Source organism: Malaclemys terrapin, chromosome 3, assembly GCF_027887155.1.
Source record: "Malaclemys terrapin pileata isolate rMalTer1 chromosome 3, rMalTer1.hap1, whole genome shotgun sequence".
NCBI classification, from domain to species: domain Eukaryota; kingdom Metazoa; phylum Chordata; order Testudines; family Emydidae; genus Malaclemys; species Malaclemys terrapin.
This window is the reverse complement of record NC_071507.1, coordinates 141,593,056-141,606,803: the sequence shown is the minus strand read 5'-3', so window position 1 is coordinate 141,606,803 and position 13,748 is coordinate 141,593,056. Positions and strand designations below refer to the sequence as shown.

Sequence of the window (13,748 nt, the reverse complement as noted above, 5' to 3'; positions counted from 1 at the left end):
AAACAAAGAAAAATTTAGACATTTTAGGATTGTTTGTTTTAGAGAAGGAACAAGTGAGTGAGTGTATAGTAGGTCTAAAACTTATTGCGTGTGTATATATAGAAAGAGCTATTTGGGCATTCCAATTTTCCTTTTCTCGTAACACATGAACAACTTGATAAACAGTGAAATTAAAAAGCAGTACATTTAAAACTGCTAAAGATACATGAATTACACCACAAATAATTAACTGTGGAACTCACTGCCACAATATGTTTTTGAGGCAAAGAGTCTAGTTAGATTTTAAAAAGAGGTGTGTGTTATTATTCATATATTATATTTATTAATCACAGATATGCTAGGATAAAAACAAGAGGAAGTCAAGGGAGAGAGGATTTCACCCACAGAAGGAATATAGACTCTTTAAGACGTATACTAAGACAAACACAAAACTCTCTAGGAGATAGCATTCCTATGAGAGAAATTAATTCTAATTTGTTTAAATATGCAGCGTTGTTGTAGCCGTGTTGGTCCCAGGATATTAGAGAGACCAGGTGGGTGAGGTAATATCTTTTATTGGATGAACTTCTGTTGGTGAGAGAGACAAGCTTTTGAGCTACACAGAGCTCTTCTCTCGGAGTATCTTTCTGAGACCTGAGGAATAGCTCTGTGTAGCTTGAAAGTTTGTCTCTCTCCAACAGAGGTTGGTCCAATAAAAGATATTACCTCACCCACCTTGTCTTTCTAATTTGTGTAAATGTCAATTATGGATCACTTTATCCCCTTCTTCTGAAGCATTTGTTGTTCGTTGCTATCAGATAGGATTGGTGAACATAGGGACTTCGGTCAGATCTGATACGGCAATTCGGAATTCAGATGAATAATGTTGTTTCTGGTTCATCTCAGGATGTTAATGTGGGTGGAAAGTTACAATTGTTTGAATTATCTAACTGCATTCCATACTTTCAGAAAGCTGGGTTTCTTGTAAGTTCAATTCTAAATGTCTTGCTTTATTTTTTTATTTTATTTTATTTTATTTAAGCAAACTACAACACTTTTTAAAGTCTTGGGGCTCTTGTTTGTTTTGTTTTGTGCTAGACACCGTATAATCACAAAAAACAATCAGGCTTTGATCTATGATTGTGGCCCTTAGGTCCTACTGCAATTCAAAGAATAAATAATAATTTCATTCACCATTTAATTATTTTTATCCATGTGAGCCTTTCAACACTATTTATTAAAGTTGTTCCTTAGAAATGAAAATAATTTCAAGGCATATTTAGAAGACTATATTTTGGAATTTTTCAGCTAGGTAAAACTAGCAAAGGGGAACCTTTCCTGTACTGTAACACTAAAAGCAGATGTTTTACAAGCATCTTCCTGAAGATTGGGTCCTCAGGATACAGTTTGATTTGTTTTTTTTTCCTTGGGTGCTTATAATTTCCGCTCTACCCTTTTCATTTTCTTCCCAGATCAAAACTCATCTTGTTACAGTTGTAGCTGTCTATTTACATTGTACCTTTGAGAGTAGTGCTGTATTGGGAATATACTGTGTTGCCTTGTGGTTGTGGTGCTGGGGAAACCCGCATAACTATTATGTTTTCTTTTTCCTTCCCCACTTTGTGGTCTAGTCAGCACATACATGAATTCCCTCTTGTACTCATTTTTGGAATTGCCACGTCTCCAATGATCATCCACAGGTTACTTCCTCACTCTGTTTCTTCTCTGCTGTGTATAGAGCTTTTCCAGTCTCTTTCCTGCAAGGAGCACCTGGCTACAGTAATTGACAAGGTAATTCCATTTCTAGATAAATGAGGGGGGAATAGATGTGTACAAGTATGGCGTATGTATACATAGCATCTTATGCTTTAAAAGTAGACTAGTGTGAAGCTTTTAAAGTGGGATCTGTTCTTGAGAGCCATGTTCTGAATATTGTCTCTGTATACCCATGTCTTTAAGCTCACTTACATATGTTGAGAGTTTCCTTTTCACACGTGTTGGAGACATTCAGAAATTATTCAGTACGTATCTTCACTTCTTGTTTGTATTAACGTTCATGCACACACAACTATATGGTTTTCATTCACTCCCCTTTATTATAGTGCTGCTTTGAAGTAAGATTCACTTAGTTCTAAATAGGGATGGCTTCACATAGCTTATATTTACACTGAATATTGCACCTAATGTGAATTCTGCAGCCCCTTGAAAATGAGCAGAATTATCCAAATCTAAGGTCCCATCATGCAGACACTTTGCTCGTGTGATTTCAGTGGAATGCATTTGTAGAGTGCCAGCAGAACTATTGCATATGCTTGCAGAAAGTAGTTTTGTCCCAGAAACCTGCTATAATATTTGTTCTATCATTCATAATTTGAAAAATTATGGGTAAAATTAATGTCAAGTTTGAACATAACTAAAATCAGACAATATAAAGTTCAGGATGTGGTGGAATCATAAGCTTTAAATAAGTGTGTGTGTTTTTGCAGCAATGGAAATAAATGTGGTTTGGCTGAAGATGACTACATGCGTTAATTGATTAATATAGTTTAATTTTAGCACATTCTGAGAGTTGAACCAAACTCTGCTTTGCTATTTCCATATTCAAGAAGGAACATTATTATAATTAGCTGTTGCTACTAGCAGTTACATTTACCTTGAAATGTAATCTATTCTGGTAACATTTAGCAAGGAAATAATTTTTTTCCCTTTGTCTCCTGCAGCTACTTCTGACAACTCAGTTTCCCTTTAAACTAAGTGAGAAAGTGTTGCAAGTTCTAATCAACATATTTTTGTACCATGATTTCTCTGTCCAGAACTTTATCAAAGGATTTCAGGTAAGCAGGAGTAAGACGAATTTCAATTACAGATAGGCGGTGGTGAAAATGCAATGGGATTACTCCCTGGCGGCAGACTTGTACTCAGTTTTTTATGGCCTGATTTTACTCCCATTGAAGTCAGTGGCAAAATTCCCATTGAATACTATAACTGAAATCAGGTCTCTAGATAGGTTTTTTTGGAAATGGGAAAGCTGTTGGGAAGCTAGCAGGAATTGTGGGAAGGCAGTTTAGAAACCGCTTATTCTGTGGCACAATCGTATGAATAAAAAATTAGAAACAAAAAAAGAGAATCTACCTGAAAGGGTAGAAACAAATTTTGTATGTATTAATTTTATAGGTATTCTTTGATTCTTTCAATTTTGCATGCTAATACTAAAAAAACTTCAATCATGTAAAGAACTTTCTGACAGGAAAAAGCTTTCCATCTCAATATACCTGCCCAGTTTTTGTACTACTACCTTTTTTTTTTTTTTTTTTCCCCAGAATGACTGTGGTGCAGTCTTTCAGAAAAATTGCATTGAGTCAGAAGGATGTTTTCTAGGGTTACCATTCGTCCGGATTTACCCGGACATGTCCTCCTTTTTGTGCTAAAAATAGCGTCCGGGGGGAATTTGTAAAGCACTCACAATGTCCGGGATTTCCCCCCTCCCCCGGAGTGGCTGGGAGGGCTGCAGGAAAGTCCCGGGCTGGACTCCGGAGCAGCTGGAGAGGAGCTCCGCCCTGCATTCTGAGCAAGTGTCTCAGCACAAAGTGCAGCCCTCCCCTTTTGCAACTGGGAGCGGTTACTGCCATGCAGCGTAGCAAAACGGGAGCGAGAGCACTTTGTGCTGATACAAGGGCAGCTCTCCCCTGCAACCCGGTCCGGGCCAGGGACCGGGTTTTGTTGTGCAGGGCCAGGGACTGGGTTTTGTTGTGCTGGGGAGCTTAGCCACGTGTCCGGCTCGCACAGAGCCCAACACCCTGTTCTGAGCAGCAGGGTAAGGGGGGCAGGAGAAGGGACAGGGAGGTTCTGGATGGGGCAGTCAAGAAACGGGTGGGGGCTTTTGGAGGGGAGTGGAGAAAGTTTTGGGCAGTCAGGGTACAGGTAGGGGGTAGGGTCCTGGTGGGCAGTTGGGGGGGGGTGTCTTAGGAGGGGGCAGTTAGGGGACAAGGAACAGGGAGTCTTAGGTAGAGGGTGGGGTTCTGGAGGGAAGTTAGGAGCAGGGGTCCCAGGAGGGGGCAGTCAGGGGACAAGGAGCGGGGGGGTAGGGGGCTGGGAGTTCTGGGGGGGAGCTGTCAGGGGGCAGGAGTGGGGAGAGGGATCGGAGCAGTCAGGGGACAGGGAGCAGAGGGGTTTAGATGGGTTGGGAGTTCTGGGGGGGGCTGTCAGGGGGCAGGAGTGCGGAGAGGGATCGGAGCAGTCAGGGGACAGGGAGCAGAGGGGTTTAGATGGGTTGGGAGTTCTGGGGGGGAGCTGTCAGGGGGCAGGAGTGGTTGGATGGGGCGTGGGAGTCCCAGGGGTCTGTCTGGGGGTGGGGGTGTGGATAAAGGTTGGGGCAGTCAGGGGACAAGAGGCAGGGAGGCTTAGATAGTCCTGGGGGGCAGTTAGGGGCAGGGGTCCCAGGAGGGGGTAGTCAGGGGACAAGGAACGGGGGGAGGGTTGGGAGGTCAGGGGGGGCGGGAAGTGGGAGGGGCAGGGGCGGGGCTAGGGCGGGGCTTCTCCCGTCCTCTTTTTTGCTCGCTGAAATATGGTAACCCTATGTTTTCTGCTATACTGTAAGGCCCCAGACCTGCAAACACTTACACACTTAGTCAGTGGAGCAACTCAAAGTAGCATAGTTAAGCACATTTGTAAATGTTTACAGGATCAGATATGTGAAATGTGGGATCTTGTCTTGTTCCATTGCTTCATTTAATGCATTCTAGCTAACGTTTGTGCCTTAAATGATACACTCTTTACTTGGTGCTTTGGCATTTGTGAGGTTGGGCCTGGTCACATAACCCAACAAATTATGTAATACCTAACGTAATTGCTGAATTTTGCTATTATTCAAAGAATAAATAAATCAAGTAATAATTGAGCAGCTATAGATCTCATATAAAACAAAAAGCAATTGACTGAATGATATGGGCAGCAGAAAATGGCAAAATGAGGTTGCCTGTATTATTCATTGAATAATAATCAACCACCTCTAGTGACAATGGAAAGTAGAAGATTATTAATGTAATCTGATGTGTTGACTGAGTAGACTCTAAAATTTTTAAATAAATGTCATTTTAGCAATTGTTAATAAATTGCTTAGCTTATTTAAATGCTAGGACACTGCAAGGAGAGTAAACTGCATAGATATTACAGGTTTTTACTGCATTGTCTCTTTCAGCTGTCTGTTGTGGAGCATTTCTATTCCCAGCCCCTCAGTGTGTTGTGCTGCCAGCTCCTGGAAGCTAAGAAGAGAGTAAATTCTTTATCTCACAATCAGTGTGAAAACATTCGAAGCCTGCCATCTTTTAGAAGGTAAAGGAGAAATAAATATTTTGAAAGTCCTATATTCAATGAGCATTTTTTAAAAAAATACTTGTAAATACAGCATTGTGAAATGTGTAATTACATGTGCGTATGTTACACAAAACAGGGACAGTTGTGAATTACTTCTGAAATTCTTTAATCTCTTGTCTAAAGAATGCAGCTTTTATTTTGTGTAAAATCTGCTGTAAAATCCTTCTGTTGAAAGATCCATTTTTTCCTTTTGTCCTTCGTGTAGAAACATATTCTTTTGACAAAGGATCTAATCAGTTGAGAAGTTATGGCAGACCCAGGACTTAAACTGCAGGATTTTGTAGTGGCCACAGACCCAACAGAATACTGACCACCACCATTTTTAAAACTATGTATTGTGTAACTTTATATTATGCCAATATTTTTGTTTGGTTTTTACTTCAGATATGTGGAAAGTCAAGTCTCAGAAAAACAAATTGCACTTCTGACTGAAGACAGTTTTTTAAAGGTAAAGTGTAAAATCATTTGGGGGATAGGAACAACCTTCCAAAACCCCCATCTTTTTGTATGAAAAGGGATAGAAAACTAAGGTAGAACTTGGTTCTGTGTAGCATCTTTCATTTTGTAGATATCCTAAAACATGTCTAATGATTTGAGAGCTGGGCTTTAGATCTACATGATAGTCCCAATTCTACTCTGTGGTGTGTTGGGCAGGTCCCTCAGCCTTTCTGTGCATTGAGTTTACCATCTGTAAAATGGGTAAAATAATTACCAGGGAGGTTGTGGGGCTCAATTATTTAGGACCCACTCTTACTACTTATTCAGGCAAAAAAAACCATGAAACTCAATGGAGTGTTTGCCAGAACAAGGGACGAATAATTATCCTGCAGGCTGTTCCATATGTGGGCTCGTGTACCTTGTGTAGATCTCCATTAAAATCAATCAGACTGCCTATGGATACAAAGTGTTCACTCACGCTAAACAGAATTTCAGGACTGGGGCCTTAATTTATAAAGCACTTTTAAAATCTTCAGATGCATGTCCAATATAAATGTTTTACAAAATGAGCTAGATATAAGTGATAAGTGACAGTGTAAGTAAATGTTACAGCTGTTGTAGGTGTAGCCATGACTCTCACACTGCCATAAGCATAAAAATTTGTTTTACAGAGAAATGTTAACTCAGGAGACCTAGTTTATCCTGTACTCATTTTGAGTATGCTCTTTTCCTACCAAGACAGCACCTAGGCTGCCATAAAATCCAAGGATCAGCATTTCTGTTAGTTGCCTAAATGTGCATTTTTAGTTTCCAGTCTAGTTTTAAACATTTTAAAATCACTTCAGGATTAAACCGTTTTAACACGTTTTTGCAGGCCAGTGTTAGTGGGGCTAAATCATGTTAAAATATATTGAATAAAGTGTTCAAGATTACAAGTACATAAGGGAGCGACAAGGTTTACTTGTAAGCTAACTATATCTCCAGGCTGCTAGCCGAACTTTTGAAGGGATATAATCTGTTTCTCTAAAACATTTTTATATGGACTTTTGAAGACCTTGCCATGCCTTAGTGAAGGCCTTACGCTGCCTTCCCTGACTGAGTGACATTTGATCTGCTCAGCACCTTTGGGCTGATATACCACCTCATTCCAAAGTTAAATTATTAATTATTTGTATTAATATAGCACCTAAGGGCCCCAGTGATAGATCAGTACTCCATTATGTTACGTTTGTACAAACACAGAACAAAAAGATGACCCTGCCCCAAAGAGCTTACAATCTAAGTATGAGACAGGAGACGGGAGTACAAGGAAATATTGAGACCATACTCATGAGACCACAGGATACTCATGAAACCACAGCATGATAGGCAGTGGTATCAGTATACCAGCAGTGAAAACTGTTGTCAAGTCTTTTGTAGCCTTCATGGACAAAGGAGAGTTTTAAGTAGGGATTTGAAGGTGGATAATAGGGTAGCTTTGCAGCTGTTTATGGGAGATCCTCACAGGTATGAGGGGCAGCATGGGAGAAAGCACAAAGGCGCTTGTTTGAAAATTTAGTAAGTGGGCAATGAAAGCTGGCATCATGGGCCAGTTGGAAGTGAGGATGAGAGAGGATCGGTAGGGTAGGGATAGGCCATGAAGAACCTTGAAAGTGAAGACAAGCAGCTTATGTCTGATGTGGTGATAAAGAAGATGAAATGAGTGGAGGGATCCAAAGAGAGAGGTGACACAGCCAGTGCAACACGCTAGAAAAATGACCTATGGAGCAGCATTCTGGATGGCTCTGAGCAGGGTAAGATTGCATTCATCCTGACCAAAGTGAGGGATATGCACGGATCAAGATTAGAAATGATGAGAGGATGGACTAGAATTTTAGCTGTGTGGATGAATAGGACAGGCCATGTCTTAAAGATGTTATGGAGATAGCAAAATTTAAACAGACTGGATGTAAGGACCTAGACTGAGGTCTAAGTTGAAGTTGATGCACAGACTATGGGCCCGAGTGACAGGCAAGATGGTGGTTTTGTTCACAGTGATAGAAAAAGGAGATGTGGAGGGAGGATTAAGAACTCTATTTTAGCAATTTTGAGCTTGAGATGACCGCTAGACATCCAAAAGGAAACATCAGAGGTACAGGCCAAGATTTTAATTTGCACAGAAGGCAACAGATCCGGAGTAGAGAGACCGATCCGGAGTAGAGGTCTGTGGTCATCAGCATGGAGATGCATTGGAAGTTGAATTTGTGTTTGCAGAGATAAAGCTTAGAAGGAGAGTAGAAGACAAGGGGACTGAGGACAGAACCATGTGGAACCCCCGAGAAAGTTGGAGGGCAGTTGAGGAGGATCCTCCAAAGCATGTGCTAAAGGAGTGATTAGAGATATAGAAGGAGAACCAGGAGAGGGCAGAGTCATGGAAGCAGCCAAGGGAGGACAAGACGCCAAGAAGAGCATGGTTGCCAGTGTTGAAGGCAGCTCATTTGTCAAAGAGGAGGAGATGGAGTACTGGTTCTGAGCTTTGACCAGGAAGAGGTTATTAGAGACTTTAACAAACTGGTTTTAACATAGTACGAGGGGCAGAAACTGGATTAGAGGGTCTAGGATGGAATTGGAAGAGAGGAATACTGGACAGTGCTTATAGATGACATGTTCAGTGAATTTAGAGAAGAAAGAGAGATGCAGCGATAGTTGGAGAGGCAAGTGGAATCAAGTACAGTGGAACAGTGATTGTATTTGAAAGGAAAGAGACAGAGGAGAGTGAGGTTAAGGAGAACAGTTAAGGGAGTGAGTGAGAGGGAGATCAGGGGATGGAATGGGATCGGGTAACTGCCGGGGTAAGTGGAGGGGTTAGAGGAGGATAGCAGACGAGAAACTTCATGCTTCTGTGATGGGAGGAGGAGAGAATTGTAGGAGGCATGCTGAGGGGAGGGGGAAGTTCCCTGTCCTATTTTGTCCGTTTTCTCTTGGAAGACAGCAGCAAGATCCTGTGCAGAGAATAGAAATGGAGGAAGGAAAGCTTTGAGGAATGAGTCCAAGATAGTGAAAAGGTGACTGAAATTGCAGGCTTGGGATTCAGTTAAATTGGAGTAGTAGAGCTGTTTAGCTAGGAAGATGGCAAATCTGAAGAGTAGTGAACATATCTGTATTGGAGGAAGTCAGCCTGGTCACAGGATTTCTGCCAGAGATGCTCTGCAGTGTAAGAGCAGAAGCAGCAGATATTGGGGTGAGTCAGCACTAGGGGTTAGTAGGGCAGACACTGTGAAGGGAGAGAGGGACAAAAGCAAGTGGAAGATGGTGAAGCATGCAGAGAATAAACAACTCTGGTGGAAGAGAGGGCAGAGTGGAGAGGGCTGAGAGTAGATGAGAAATCATTAGTGTTGATGGATGAAGTTACTGAAATGCTGAGTGACAAGATGGGAAGAAGGGCTCATGGATGACACTGAAAAAGACCAGGTGATGATCCAAGAAGGGGAACTCAGCAACAGAAAGATCAGAGAGAGAGGAGTGCTTGGTGAAGACCAACTCAAGGGAATGGCCTTTTTGATGAGTGGGAGAGTTGAAAGAATGCTGCAGGTAAATGAAGAGATGAGGACAAGAAATGGGTGGCTAAGGGGTCAGATGGGTATCAACATGGAAGCTGAAGTCGCAGAGAATGAATGTGGGAGATTGTCAGGAGAGAAAGAGTGTGTGCCAGGAGTCAAAGGCAGAAAGGAAGTCTGATGGGGAGATATAGAAGACTGTGAGCAAAGCTTGGTGAATGGGCAGCATGATGGCTGATGAAATTCAGTGTTGATAAATGTAAGTTAGTGCAAATTAGAAGTAATCATTGAACTATTTATGCATATTGCTGGGTTCTAAATCAACTGCAATCACTTGGGTGGGTGTAGCGGGGGAGGTCTGTTCCTCTGTGTACAGCTGTGGTGGGGGGGGAAAGAAAAAAACCAAACAAAAAGAAAAGATGTATAAAGAATGGAATCAACAGTAATACTGAAAATATTATAATATTATACTGAAATATATAATAATATTATATTATATAATGACTTTATATAAAATTATGATATTACCATCACTTGGAATACTGTGTTCAGCTGTGGTCATCCCATCTGAAAAAAGACAGCAGGGGTTTGGAGGAAGGCAATAAAAATTACTGTTTCTTTTGAAAGAGTCCCTTCTGAAAAGAGATTGAAAAGGCTGTTACTGTTTAGTTTAGAGAGGGGATGGCTTAGAGGGGTCATGAGAAAGATAAACAAAATAACCAATGGTTTAAGAAGATAAATCATGTGCTCCTTATTATCCTTTCCCATAACACAAGAGCACGGGGACATTCAATTGCAAGCAATACATTTAAAATTGATAAAAGGAAATACTTCTTTACCGAACACATAACTAACCTGTGAAAATCATTGCCACAAATATAACTGGAAAACGGTTTAGATGTTTGTATGGTTTATGAAAGCATCCACATTTTATTAGATAGGATTATAAAAATAGAGAAACTCTCAGGCTTTGGAGCATAAACCAGCTAAGTGACAGAGTTAATAAATTTCTTCAATGGTAAGGTTATCCACTCTGGAGTTTCTTGCATCTTCCTTTGAAACATCAGGTACCAGCCATTGTTAGAGACAGGCTACTGGATTAGATGGACCATTGGTCTGATTTATTATGGCCATTATCTGTGTTTCCAAGTTGCCTGCTTGGAAGTTGAGGAGTATCTCTGCAGCTTCATATAGGCCTCCCTGGATTTATAAAATGTGGACTTTATTATTGGTCACTTTTCCTGAAAATTTGATGTGTGACAGATAATGGAAATCTCATAACCAGAGAGTGGGATGGCTTTCACAGAGTCAAAAGATGCATATATTTTTTTTGTATTCTGAATGCAGTCATGGAATACAGAATTGGAATTAGCTAGTCAGCTGTCTCTTAAGGAGAAATTCTTAAAGCAGACAGAGAGAACCTATTTATTTATAATGAGTTCACTTTTTATTGTGATCTGTTCTATTAGTATTTCTGCAGTAGAATAAGAGAGGAAGTTTTCTTAGTAAACAAACCAAGAGGTAGCAGATCACAAGCCCACTGCTGTGAAACCTGGCAACTTGTGCAATACTTCCAAGGAAGTGATATCCATTTGACAACAATCCATATTCTAACAGCCATGAAATGCCAAGCAGAAGTCCTTGGAGTGATAAAGATCTGCCTTCATGAGGGGGAATTGAAACAACTAGTCTCTGATCAGATGTTTCATCTCTGTCACAGATCTGTTTGCCACCACATATAATTCTAAGCTAGAAAGTTTCTGACAAGCAATCTTTCAGAAGTCATGAAGATGTTGTTCTGATTGATGTCTTTCTGTTCTACTGATCCTAAGATCTCAAACTAAGACAGTTTGGAAAACAGATAGCTTCTATAATCCCACACTGACCCTAGAAGATAATGAATTGTTACAGTTAAATTCATCTTGCCAGTAACTCTTCTCCCTCCTCCCCCAGTAAAATAACCAGCCATTACTGCAATAACCTCTTCTGCAGATGGGCTGCTGCTGAGAGGAGGAATCTAAACATATAAATTCTCTGACAGAGTATTACTTACTCTGCAGTCAGCCAGAAAAGGATCTATAAAGTCAGCGTGTAGCCAAGTGAATGATTTTTCTTTCTACAATTCACAGAGGAGTTAAAAACAATAAATCCCCCTATGCTCTTTATTTTGGTGTAGCTGACAGAACTTTCTATTCTGCCCTTCAAATAAGGTTTATTATATTTTGCTGATGTCCCATTTGAGCATTCTACAAATGGATTGAAAAGCTTAAAACAAAGGAAGCATCAATTTTAATATTGAATGTCCAAAAAGACTTAAACTGAGTTTCTTCATAAACACCATTTCACCATCTTGGGATTTAAGACTCTTCCACAGATCAAAAACCCCTTTCATGTCCACAATGATTTAAGTTCATCTTTCTCTCCTGGAAAACAGAAATCATAGTAACTATAACCTCTGCTAGAAGGTTGGGGAGCTGCAACCAATAACACTGCCTCATCAATTTTCCCATTGTTTCCCCGTCTTACAAAATATAAAGCTTGCATAAAACTAAACCCAACATTCTTCATTTGGGAAGTATCTTATTTTATTTAAAGATTGAAATGAAATTACACTAAATAGTTTTTTGTGAGGTTTTTTTGTTTTGTTTTGTTAATTTTTAAATTCTGACACAAGTGCCTAAATAATGAAGGATATGATCTCATACTAGACAGTCTTTCCAGAATGGAGTGGAATGAAACTATTTTGTTTTAAGACATCTGCTAAGGAAATGCCAGCTTCCTTTTCTGTGTACTAAGAAAATAGCGATCCAAGTCACAGTAATGCAAATGTTTAATCTCAGTCCAGTCATTGCCTCACTTGCTCTGTTTCCTTAATAACAGAAAGGACATTATGAACTTATTGTCTATCAAATGAGAAAAAAAAAAACTGTCATGTATCAGAAGGAAAGGATTTGGCTTTAGATCCATCAGCCACAAGGCACTGCTTGTTGAAGTTACAGCTATGCCAAGGAGCTATGTGGCACCAGGGGAAAAAATCAGAGCTACTATTGGATGTTCTTTCATCTACACTATTGATTTCTCTTACCCAAATATGTAATTGTGGTATGAAGAATAGAACCCAAGACCAAAGTCATTTTTGAAAGTTTGGATGAAAACAGAACAATTAATTTTAGCACTGAGCTTTTCAAGATCACCCCACATTGGTTCAGTGTTCTTTGTGGCTCTAAGCTCCGTGACATACTTTTGGAATTGAATCAAATCTTTTCCAGTACCCAGAGGTGTTTGAATCTGTGGTATTTACCATATATACTCGTTCATAAGCTGAATATTTTTGGTAAAAAAGTGACGTGAAAGAGTAGGGGTTGGCTTATAAACAGGTCTACGCCAAATTTGATGATTTTAAACTATGGAATCATTGAATTGAATATCGAATATATTGTTGTTTTGTTTACCTGGAGCGTTCACAGGCACGGAACCCCTCAGCTCCCTGTGGCTGCGGTTCGCCGTTCCCAGCCAATGGGAGCTGTGGGAAGTTCCCGCAGCTCCCATTGGCTGGGAGCGGCGAACCGCAGACACAGGGAGCTGAGGGGTTCCGTGCCTGTGAATGCTCCAGGTAAACAAAACGTCCCGACCCGCCAGCGGCTTACCCTGACTGGCTGGGAGCCAAAGTTTTCCAACCCCTGAAATACAGGGTCGGCTTATGAAAGGGTCATACAGTTTTTGCTATTTTTACTTATCCATCTTGAGGGGTCAGCTTATAAACAAACAGGCTAATGAACGAGTGAATACGGTAATTCGTACTCCATTTCTGTTTTTTGCATTCATATATCTAGTTTACAGAGTAGCAGCCGTGTTAGTCTGTATCGGCAAAAAGAAGAACAGGAGTACTTGTGGCACCTTAGAGACTAACAAATTTATTAGAGCATAAGCTTTCGTGGACTACAGCCCACTTCTTCGGATGGGAATTCCCATCCGAAGTCTCTAAGGTGCCACAAGTACTCCTGTTCTTCTTTTTGCTGATATCTAGTTTAGACTCACAGCTTCAGTGTTAAATTGCTTAGTCTTAGGAAAATAATACTGTTAATAGTTGTATAGTTGTTATAACAGAATAACAAACAAAAAAAAAGCATCAGCAAAGCCTTTATTTATCAAGCAGAACTCCGACACTATTATCTAGGGCCAGATTTTGACATCCTTACACCAAAAGCAGTGGGACTTCTTGAGGAGTAAGATTCATCTCACTGTGAGTAAGGGTGGCAGAAATGGCCTATAGTCATTAAATCCATTCAGACTGTGTGTGTGTGTCCTTATCATATGCACCTGATATTTCATTTGACAATGTTTACTTTTACCCCAAAATGCATTTCCTTTGTATTTATCATTCAGAACGGAATTAATTTGCAATTGAATTAAAACAATGCT

At 40.4% G+C, this 13,748-nt stretch overlaps 1 protein-coding gene across 3 annotated transcripts in view; it reads left to right on the top strand.

Annotated features, from left to right (window-relative positions):
- ORC3 (origin recognition complex subunit 3) overlaps nt 1-13,748 on the top strand; it is an 83,378-nt gene that overhangs the window by 30,806 nt on the left and 38,824 nt on the right. For all 3 annotated transcript variants that reach the window (XM_054021403.1, XM_054021404.1, XM_054021405.1), the window contains 4 exons: nt 1,611-1,770; nt 2,700-2,813; nt 5,177-5,310; nt 5,737-5,800. In XM_054021403.1, coding sequence (XP_053877378.1) covers nt 1,611-1,770; nt 2,700-2,813; nt 5,177-5,310; nt 5,737-5,800 — 472 coding nt within the window. The remainder of the gene's footprint in view (nt 1-1,610; nt 1,771-2,699; nt 2,814-5,176; nt 5,311-5,736; nt 5,801-13,748) is intronic.